General features: G+C 47.0%; 1 protein-coding gene across 2 annotated transcripts in view; it reads left to right on the top strand.

The window, feature by feature from the left end:
* The window catches only part of LOC104295550 (calcium-activated potassium channel subunit beta-2), a 152,819-nt gene that overhangs the window by 125,824 nt on the left and 15,559 nt on the right, over positions 1 to 11,436 (top strand). The window contains exon 2 of one of the 2 annotated variants that reach the window (XM_009895317.1): positions 9,608 to 9,718. In XM_009895317.1, the coding sequence (XP_009893619.1) occupies positions 9,608 to 9,718 (111 nt within the window). Of the gene's footprint in view, positions 1 to 9,607; positions 9,719 to 11,436 lie in introns of those variants that run through there. The other variant, XM_009895318.1, reaches the window with a different exon arrangement.

Below are 11,436 nucleotides of genomic sequence, written 5' to 3'. Positions count from 1 at the left end.
AGTGAGCAAAGCAAACAGGGAGCTCCAGAGAGCACATGCATGAGTGCAACGGTCCATGGAGATGTAGTCATATTGCACACAACTGAGACTCAAGAGCCAGTGGGCAGCTGCCTCTATAGAATTACATTTTAAAAAATCAGGACACTTAAAATATTCAGTTCTGTGAAAATTACATTAAATGTATTCGGAAAAAAAATGTTTCTGGTGTTTTTCTACAGCACTTGGGCACAAAATTCTGTGTTGTGAATTTGACACAACAGTTGATCATATTCAACTAGGAGGGCTACAGATGGTGAAGTCTGTGTCCTGAAAGGATGAGGAGCCACCGCAGAGTGTTTATGCTGCAAAACTTACCCTTTTGTAATAAGATAAAGAGGAAAGATGCTCATTATCTTAAAGGTCTTTTCCAACCTAAATGACTCTATGAGATCCAAGCTGGGTGTTTGCTTTTAGCACAGAGGAGCCTATTTCACAGGTCTGTGCCTCTGTATCAGTAGTATGGAGGTATTATATCCGTCTTTCCCCATCAAGTCCTTTTCTTAGTTTCAAGGGAGACAAGTGATTTCTACCCAGCGTCTGTCGTAACCAGGTCTCTGAGCTGATGTGGTCAGCACTATTCACAACCCATGTGTAGACATCCCGCTGCATTCAGAGGTCCTCCAGCAGGTCCAAGAGACCAGTCATGAGGAAAGCACGACTGCCAGGCAGCTGGAGACCCAAGGTCACACTCCTTTTGTTCCTCTGATCTGGCAATCATCTCAGACATTTAGATCTCAACTAACTGTTCCTTGCATATGCCAGCAGATTTAATACAACATCACTCTCTGACAGCCAGGGAAACTCAACCAGCCTGTAGTTAAATAACTTGCTTGCATTTCCAGGTCACACTGGCAGGGCTGATCCAGCACTCCCCAGCCACTGTTTTGGATCGGATCTTTTCCTAACTTACCTGCACAAACCCAGTGCAAAAGCAGTTGCTGCAATGGAGAAGTACTTTTACACCAATACCCAAAGCAGGAAGCCAACCTGTTTACTGGAGGAGCAGTGTGGGCTGGTGGACTTGAGCACTGGTATGAACAGCCAGGATGGATGAAGCCAGCAACTGGTGGACTTGAGCACTGGTATGAACCAGGGATGAAGCCAGCGAAGAGCTTGCGTGAATCACCTCCTTGCTCTGCGCCTCAGTGTCACACCTGCGCTTTTGCAGGAATACCAGACATCTCTGAGTCAATGGTCTTTAGTAAGATGTGACATGTGAAACCTCAGCAGTGGTCCAGTATTCATGCTGACTGCCCACCCGTTGTTAGTGGCGCACACGTTCGGCCAGCTGCAGTCTGTTAGATCCTTGTAAAAATTAACAAGCAGTCTAAATGCAGACTGCTGTATTTTGCCACAGAAAATAAAGTCAAACAACAGCTAAAATAGGGGAGGGGAGAGGAGGGGGGAAGAGAAGGCAGACCAAAGGCAGCGTAAGAGTTGTACTTATTTTTTAATCCCATCTCTTTTAGTGTCTGTGATGAGCAGTGTAACTAAAGGAATCTAACTGAATTAGAATTTCAATATGTCCTGAGCAGATTGGAGCTGTTTCCATTCATGAGCAGCACGTCCCAGCTGTAATTGCCTGCTTGCTTATCCACACAGCTCTTTACAGCTAATCCAAATGTGGACTCAAAAATAAATAGTGCCAGAGCATTCACTTCCCGCTGGGCAGTAGTTTTAGCTCGCCTCTGCCTTTGCTTTGTTCCGGCTGGTGCTCTCCATGGCATGGGGACTGACTCAAAGGAGATAAAAGATGATTGACCTGCTCAAGGAATTAGGTGGGAAAAAAAACACTCCTGCCATATCTGTCCTGCCTGTTTGTGCTTTTCCTCTGGGTGCTGCTCTGCGTCTGTTTATCTTTGTCTTCCCTCACCTCTCTCCCCAGCCACATCGCTGGTGTGATCTGCTTCTCCTTTGTGGCTTCCCTAAGGGCTGCTGGTGCCCTCCCTGTCCCCAGCAGCACATCACCCTTCCCCTGCCTGTGCTCCCACCCGCAAACACACCATCAGAGTTTTAGCACTGCTTTCCTGAAATGAAACACGCTCTTCAGGGATATTTAAAAGCCATGTACTTCTCAGATCAGGTCTTCTCTGGAGGGGTGTAAAGCTGAGGCACAGTTGCACAAAGCCGGAATTGGAGGGGATGTCCCCATGGATGGGACTTGGTGCTTCCCCAAAGCAAGGCTCTGCCTTTTCTCTCTGATGTGGGAATCTGTGCGTGTCTTGACTCTCTTCACTCCTCACTAGGTGGAAGGTGGTTGTCCACAATATTTTAGGCTATTTTCTACACTGCATCTACCACAGACTTCCTGGGAGATTTTGGCCAAGTCTTGGCAGCCTCTGTGCCTCTGTTCATCACCTGTAAAAAAGCAGTGCCAACACCCCTGTTGCTTCACAATCTGGGCCGTAAATCTCAGGGCCTTGAGATGACAGTGGTGCAGGAACAAGAGTTGAGTCAGAAGCCACTTCACCTCAGCGTAGTCAGAGGTGTACAGCTCCCACTGTGCAATCTCCCCATAAAACTCTCCTGGCTCAACTGACTAGGGGCTTGTTGCAGGGGGGTGACCCAGTGCTTGCCACTGTGACACCCACTCCCAAAGCCAGTCCATTTTACATGCAGATTGTACCCTTCTCTGAAGCCAGAGAGCAGCTGAGATGATGAATATAGTGCTTGTCCAATGTGTTGCTTGCTACATAAATTCAAATTCTGCACAGAAGGCTAAAAATGTTTGCAGAGTCCTGACAGGCAAAGGGGACAATTATCCTCAGCTGTTCCTCACAAACGTTGATCCTCAGTGACTGCAATGTGCCAAGAGAGGCATTGCCTCGTGCTTGGATTGCAAACTCACCAGCACGGAAACACGAGGACAGTAATAAGGGCTAATGGTCTGCTACCTGAAGGTGGCCTGAAGATGTCCTCTGCCAGGTACAGTGATGGGACTAGCACATCTCTTGTACAGATGAAGAAGCTGAGTCTGAAGTGTCAGACTGCTCTGAGGTGGTCAGAAGGTCGCTGAAGAAGAGAAGTTGGAAATCTCTTGCTTACAATGACAGACAGTAGCTCTCCCCTTTGTAGCTGACCTGGGGACACAGGAATTTCTTCAAAAAGTTGCTGTTTCAATCAGCTAAATCAGCATAATTAAGACTAACACAGTGCAGCCAGGGTGAGCGAAGTCAGTCATCATGGGCATAGTAAAGCGTAGGAAGAGGCACTGGGGAAAAAAAAAGAGAAACAGGAGAAGTTAAAGTTGAAAAGATCAGGAAGAATAAAGACTATAAAGTCCACAGCTGTGCTGTGCAGGCTACTTAGATTCGTACTAGGCAGGTGGCTCTTGGGAAAGAGAAAGCCTAGGGGTGACAGGCATCATTAAATGGCAAGGCTTGAAAGTTTTTTTCCAAACACAGAAAGCCAGCACTGGAGGAAAAAAAAACATCATTAGTTGGAAACCTGGAAGATTTAGAGGTTACTTTCGAAAATTCTATTTTGAAGTGTGAACATATTGCATGTTGTCATGTAGTGAAGAGGTATAGATACTTCAGCCTTTCTGAATCTCTCTCTTACTCCTGTATATACTGGGGAGAGGGAATTAACCATCATAAAGGATGACTTGAAGTTAAAAGAAATTTTGCCTTTGAAAACAAACCAAATGCTGCTCTTTTCTGCACACAGGTAAACTGCATCCCCATATGATGGCTTCAGTCGTCACTGGCAGCCCTGTTCTCCTCCTCCTTTTGACACAGAGTGTCTTAGGCATACCTGCAGCACAGGAGCCCAACAAAAGTGCCCTGGGTCCAGGGTGTCTCCCTCATTCAACTCAAAAACTAGATGAAGAGCTCAGCTCTGAGCTCTGGGAATATTTAGGAGAAGGGACAGAAATCGAGGTGAATTCATTAATGAAGCCTCATTAGCCATCAGTCTTCCTAAACTCTTGTCAGTACATTAACACCAGCTGCCCATTGCCCATTTTCCCCTTGCCATAATGAGGAACCCCAAATTCAAGGTCATCTGCCAGTTGGATTAGTCAGGTAGTAGAGCCAGAGCTCCTGAAATGCTCCAACGAGAACAGTTATTTATGTCACTCTGTCCTGCATCTTGCCCATTAGCTTGCGGTACAGCAAAGTCCGGTCACGAGGCAGAAATACACCATTTGATATTGTTGTTGCTGCTTCACAATTTAGTGTTGCTGCTGCCTGAGCGTTAAATGTTCCCTAAGTGCTAACTGTCTTCCACTAATGCAGATGCATTTCATTTATGAGTTAGCTTATTGCTGTTCTTCTTGGTACATGCTTGCTGTTCTTCTGTTATGGCCACAGACAAGTAGAATTAGGGTAAGCAGATACTGTGCTCAGATGGAGACCTGCAGACAAAACGGATATTTTCACTACACAAGAAACACTGCCCTCTGAATTGTGTCAGAACAGGGGAATTACCAGCTAGGTGTACACCTGGTTTCTGGTTTGCTTCTTCAGTGCTAGTGTGTGAAACCTCCCTTGGTACATACGTATTGGGGCTTTCATATCAAACCACCGCCACGGCCACAGTGGGTCTCACTCAGATAACCCAGGCAGATGCCTGCTCAGTTTTTAGCACCCAGTTGGGCTTCTCCTCACCCTCTCCCTGGTGTAGCTCTGCCTCCGTCTACCCCTTCATGTTGCCATTGACCATACCTAGGAGTCAGAAATTTCAGGCACTGTTTTTTAGTCCTGGGTCCAGCTCTTACATTCTTTCAATGCCAGGACTAGAAAACTCCCCTGAATCATCTCCTGAATCAAACAGGAACATCTTAATTTAGTAGTTATCTCCACCACTCTGCCTGGGAAACTCTTACACGCACTAAGGCACCTGAATACCAGACTACCTGGCAGTCAGGCTACACTTTACATCAGGAATTCAACAGGCCATTTTATATATTCTTCCACCCTTCATCACACGACACTTCTCTCTGTATTCTGGCTCAGCAAAGCTGTAGGAAAACATACTGTCATCAGACATAGGCATGGGTAAGACCTATTGGGGCATCAAGTCTAACTGTCTGTATTCAGTAAATTCAACACAAGGTGTACCACCATCCCCTTGTGGGCTGCCTTTGACGCCTGGTTTCAGCCTCCTGTGTTGTGGCATGGAGAGAGGTTAACATATGGGCTAGCAGAAAAACTTCAGGTCTCACAGGGAACCGCCTCAGGGCTCAAATGAGTCATCCAGGGGGAGTATTGGGATGAAGGATCCAGAGCACTTGGCAGCATGGGCATGGCTGTATTCAGACAAAGCTTAAGAGGTCAGTGATTGTATCTTTAGGTGAATGTTTAGCTTTTGTTGGCTTTTGATGACTCAGGGTGTCTTTTATGAGGCAGAATTAATGCAAGCGCTGCTCTTTTTACAGTGGCCACATTGCCCAGGAAATGAAATGCCATAAGGGGAGCAAAGCTCATTAGTTTGGTGCCATAAATGGTTCTCCAAGGTCTCAGAAACCCTATGATTAACATAAACATAGACAGAGGCAATTACAAATAAACACACATATAAAAACCAGCTTTCCATCTAAAAATGTGGTCTGCAATATCCCTTTTTGGCTGTAAACAGATGTGGTGACCTAGAGGTAAGGGACATTTCATACCAATTGTGACATAAACCAAAGCCTGAGGACGGAAAACAGCTAGTCCAGGGTGAAAGTGAGGACAACAGAGCATGTAATGTAGTTACCAAGGTAGCATCTAAGGATTTTGAGATTCACCCTCAGAATTGCATCCTTTTTGGAGCAATTTAGAGCAGATGCTGCCCCAGTATGTTTTCTTCACACTGCAGTCCTCCCTCAAGTGGTTGCTGTTGGGTGGACGCGTTGACACTCCTTATGATGGGGCAGAGTACTTCTAATCTTATAAGAACCATCTCAATGGCTGCAAAAGTGGAAACCTTGTCAGATTTTCTAGTAAGGTCCATAAAATTCTTCAGAAGATAATCTTCAAGAGGAGGATGAGAATGGGGGAAGATGGGAGATGTGGGCCAGCCCTGGGGAGACTTACTGTGTCAGCGTCATGGGCCCTTAAAGCTGCTCTTCAGCCAGCGCAGAGCAGTGAAATGCCCTGGTCACAGGTCTACGTGTATTCATAGGAGATTGCACACTTTTTACTCGGCATCTCTCCCTTAAACATTGTGCACTTATTCAGAACAGATCTGAACACCAAGAACGAGGCATGTTTTGTAAAAACCAAAGCACGGCCTCCGTGCCTATCTCTGTGGCAACCATGCCAAGAGACAACTGTGTTGATGCCGCACTGGGTAAATAATGAAGGAGATGGCAATGTTCAGGCAAAGTCAAGCAGAAAGCCCAGGGTCCAAGCCAGCATCCTGACTCTAGCAAAAGTCCCATCAAGTACACCAGTTTGCTGGTAACCTGCCCTCTAGGAATATCCCCTAGACTCCTGGTAGTGAAAAAGCAGCTTGAAGCACCTCTTCTAAACTGTTTTTTAACAGGTATCGTCACAACTGTAGGTGCTCCGTCTGTTCAAGCAATAGCAAAATCCACTTTTACTCTAAATGCCAGGCTGACATCCTGCAGTAATGAGTTTCACAGGCTGATTACTTGTTGCATGATAAAAATATGGTGCCAGCAGCTGACTCAGAGAGGCAAGGGGGAAAAAAAAGGGTAGTGCTACTTGTTTTCTCAGAAAAGAGAGAGGGAAGGAACAGGGTTCACAGTCCTGCCTTGGGGTTAACTCAGTGGAAGAAAAAGGCATGGAAGTTTGCTAACTGACCTGGTGGAGCAAGACATGGGTGTGTAGGTTGTAACCGTTCTAAGTTACAAGTCCTCCAAAGGCCTTCAAAGGAGGGTCTTGGGGAGTTCGTATTGTTACTGTTCTGCAAAAGGCTCTTACCTTACAGCTAAGCCCAGCCTAAAGGAACCATGGACTTTAGTGGCTTACATCTGACCTCTGCCATGATGTCATCAGTGTAACAGTTTTACACAAAATTAGGCGTGTAATTGTGTGTTAAATAGTGATGGTTTGCTTGGATTGCCCAACTAATGAAGCAGGCAGCATTAATGCTCCCACATATGGACCGCTCCAGGGCACTGACACTGTAAGGGAGTCTGAAATCACTCTGACTTTGGGGGGGAAGACAGACACCCCTTTTGCTCCTCTGGCATCCCCTTGGTGGGGCAGAACCCTCTCGCCCAGGTGATGCTCCTGTGGTTTGCTGTGAAGCTTGCAAATCTGCCTCCCTGCCCAGGCAGTCCTGCCCAGGTGTCCCTGTTGACTCAGACAAGCAGCAGAAGCTGCTGATCACCTCTAATGAGTGCCCAAGATTTGCTTAATTAAGAACAGACTCTCTAATAGCATTCACCAGCATCTCCCCCTGGCTCTGGGACCGCTCAGGCTGTGGCAGCACAGCCAGCTGGGCTTTCCTCTCCTGCAGTTCACATGTGACATCCTAAATGGTGCAGTGGCAAATAAGTCATTTTATTTTCCAGCACTAAGGCGCTCAACCTGGCACAGGTCTCAGTCCAATACCCAATGTGACCTCCAGGCCCTTGGATAGTTGCTCGGAGCCCTCCTGCATTGCTGGATGTAGACACACCAGCTCGTTCGGCGCAGGCTCGGGCGGTCGCTGTTGTGCTGTCGGGGGCAGCATCGGTGCTATCTTATGTAGCAGAGTAAGCACTAGCCATGATCATTATAAAAACACTTCTTAGTCAGTGGTTAGATTGATTGGATCCTGGCAGATGCTATTTCACCTTCCAAACTACAGTTATTTCAGGGAGGAAATGCCTCTTCACATTGTTTATTCCCCATACGTAATTACAGCGGTTGTAAGGAAAGAAAAGACTCTTTTTTGGCTCTCAGAGGTGCAGTGATGACCACAGAGTAAGGGAAAGGGTTGGGGAACATTCCCCTCCTTCTGCCTCCCATCTTTTAGGCCATCTTCTTGTCTGATTTGCTGTGCATGAACGCAGCACAAAAGCTTTGCCTGTAATTTCAAGGAAGGTCCCTGCCTGCAAGCCCCAGTTCTGTGCCAGCTTCTTAGAGCATCACAGCAACAGCGAGCAGCAGGATCCCAGCAGGGAGCAGGTGACGGAGTCACCAGTTTGGCCAGTTTGCCCAGCCAGCTGCCCAACCAGGGTATGAGTTTGGACTGGCTCTGCGTCATGGACCCTGTGGTGGGGCTCTGGGCTGACTCCAGATGGAGAGCCCGGTCCCTTGGCACCTGTCAGCCTGTCTGCATATGGATGGATTTTGGCTCCTGTCCACGTCAGTCTTCCCCTGCAGCCACCTCTACAGGCTTTCAGTATTCTCCCAGGTTCACCACTATGCAAATATTGAAATTAGCCCTTTGCATGATTATGTAGATAGTGACATTACAGACTTTTTCAGGCGAGGAGCACTGAGGAATTCACGTGCCTTCTTTGCTGACAGCATCGACAGCCAGATTTATTTTTCAGTAAGCTAAAGAATGGCCTCCGGTGTATGAAAAACTTCGGCTTTAAAGCATTCAGTATCTGAAATATTTCTTTTTTTTTTCTTAAGCCTTTCTCCAAATGCAGCAAAAGTACGCTGTGCCATGAAATAATGTGAAATACCGCTCTCACCAAGAGGGTCCCAGTTCTCCGAGATGGAGATTTTAACTGAGCCTCACTAAAACCAGGAGCAGATTAGGAGCTACAAGGGCAGCTGTAGCCCCACTAGCAGGTCCAAGCCAGGCTATACTTCCAGCCTGGCAATGAAGTTACCACCTGGAAAGACAGTTACTCAACTTCAGTTGATCTAGAGTAACCAAAGCCTGCTAGGAATAACAGATATAGTGAGTGTGACCTGAATCAGGGCAAGAGAGCAGCAACACTTTTTGAGATCCTTTCAACTCTGTATTTCTGATTCTATGAGATCTAATTGAAGTACAGGGTTCAAATTCAGTCATTAAAATGAAACCCTTCAGATTTTTCCCCTCTTCAGAAGACCCTGAGGTCCTGAGAGAAGGCAGAAGGTCTCATACCCTGCTGTGAAACAAAGCAGTCCCTGGGCAGGAATCTAACTGGTCTGGCCAAGTGGCCTCAGGACAGTAATTTCTCTGTGGGAAAAAAGGTCTTTGTCACATCAGTTACATTTCCACAAAGTGCTGCATTTATGTCTCATACTGGTGCCTCGTTCAGACACTTTCCTTGAGAGTCTTATCGCACTGAGAGCTGCTGTACAGGCAATAAGCTGTAATGAACGTGTGTGTGCTTAAACAATAGCCACTTTCCACCCCCAAAATACTGCCATAAGAGCATTGGATGCAGCTGTTACCTTTTCTTAAACTGCTGATTATTTCTTGTCCATGGTACAAATCCTTTGCAGTGTGGAGCATAGCTGAGCCTGATTAGCCAGGATCACATTTTACCGGTGGGGTTAATGAGATTTATCCTCCATTCCCACCCACTGATCCGTCATTCCCATTATTTTATGTCTCACCTTGAGTTAACAAATGGTCCATCGTCAGAGCACACTGGGCACAGCCATAGGGGATTTGGCACGCTGGTATAATGTGGTCTGCCACACTGGATGGGCAGTGACAAAAATTATCACTCTTCCCCTAGGTCCTTCCGTCGTCCCACTGCAGCAAGCAAAGCCAACACTGGGCAACCCTCTAAAATGTTTATTTGGACCAGTGGCCGAAGCTCTACATCTTACAGACATGATGAGAAAAGGTAAATGGCATCTATGCTGATTGTCTCTTACGGGTTTGAATCTTTAGGAGTGTGGCCTGTAGCTTCTCTTTCAACAGTGGCACTAAGGAGGGAGAAGGGATGCAAGGGGTGCCCCCCCTTGCCTCTCACCCCCCCCGGCTACTGCTCCACCCACAACAAGACCAGCTGATGAGCACCAGGGTTAATGTGCCAAGCCAAAACAGAGTGGAGGGACAATACCAGAGCCATGGCCAAAGTCTTCCTTGCTCCCAGGACATCAGCAGCACACCATGACCATCCCTGAGGTCAGCACACACACATCGCACATTTAAAAGCACACTAATCCCCAGCCACAGGTTTGCAGCCTCAGCTCAAACACCTGTGAAGCCTTTATGCCTTTTGCAGGTGTCCTGCTTCCAGCCATCAGCCCACACTGCTCCCACACCTCCTTCCAGACAACACACACACAGTGCCTCCTCTCCCCCCACCAGATCATTGCCCTGTCTAACTTTTACACATGTGGATGATGCATCCAGCTGTCAGAGATGTTTTCTGTTCATATTCATGCACGTGTGAGGATGACCGTGTGCACAATGCATTGCACAGTGTCTGGGGGATGACAAGCAGCTTGAAAGAGATCTGGTAGCCCACCAGCCCACTTAAGTGGTGTTGCTGGAAGGAATAGGCTGAAGGAGACAGAGGAATAAATGAGTTGCTGGGTCTCCCAGGGGAGCAGGGAATTACACAGAAGAGGAAGAAAGGGAAGGAGAAGTTTTAAGTCCACAGACAAAGGCAGCACTCAGTTGGGAACGAAAGAAGTTAAATATCACTGATGAAAGAACAGTTGTCAGTAATGCTCAGACTCATCCTTCCAAAATCTCTCTCCTTTGTAGTGAGATTTGCTGGACAGCTTGTCTTGTCACAACAGGACACATTCCCCTTTCTTTTCTTTCCCCCTTCCCTCCCTTGCCTCCTCTCCTTCAGTTCCCCTTCAAGTCACTATTAAATGTAATCACAAAAAATCAGTCTCTGGTGAAACAAAAACAGAGGTCAATGTATCTACAGTGCCAATTAGCAAAACACACTCTTCAGTTATTCTAATGAGACATTACCGCTTGCATCTGCTTGAGAAAATGCACTCATGAGTTCAGGCAGCAGAGCTACCCTCAGGACGCCAAGTTTCTTTGGAGAGTTGGCCTATTTGCTGAACTTTTCTGCAAAGGTTGCATAGGTGTTCAGCTCTTTTGATAATCCTATCCCAAACAGATATTTTGAAGTCACAAAGGGCAGCTTGGCGGCAGGTTTCCATGGACTTTTGGTTGGAGTTGGTTATCTAACTGCCTCATGTACTTCTGCAAATCTCTTCTTTAATTGAATTTTCCCCAGGCTAATGTTCTTCTCGTTAAGACACTGTCATGGACAGGATGATCCAAGGTTAGACACTTGGAGGAGACATCTGCCCACACGTCGGGCTGGCTGGAAGCCATGTGCTCCTGATTAGCATGGCCTTCAACTCACACCATGCCTTTCCGTGGGACTTACTAACTTGGGCTGAGCGCTGTGCTAAACAGGGCTCACCGGCGTCTGGTCAGCTTAAACCCTGGGCAGAGCTCTGCCTGCAGAAACAGGGAGGTAGGGAGCAGTATCTCTGTACTTGCACACCAGCCATGGTAATTTCAGGTGCTTTTTCAAGCCTCTGGGTGGGTCTATTTCCCAGGTGGTCCTGTAGAGCCACACAG

This window comes from Charadrius vociferus, unplaced genomic scaffold, assembly GCF_000708025.1.
Source record: "Charadrius vociferus isolate BGI_N301 unplaced genomic scaffold, ASM70802v2 scaffold311, whole genome shotgun sequence".
Lineage (NCBI taxonomy): Eukaryota > Metazoa > Chordata > Aves > Charadriiformes > Charadriidae > Charadrius > Charadrius vociferus.
This window is presented reverse-complemented; position numbering and strand designations above follow the sequence as displayed.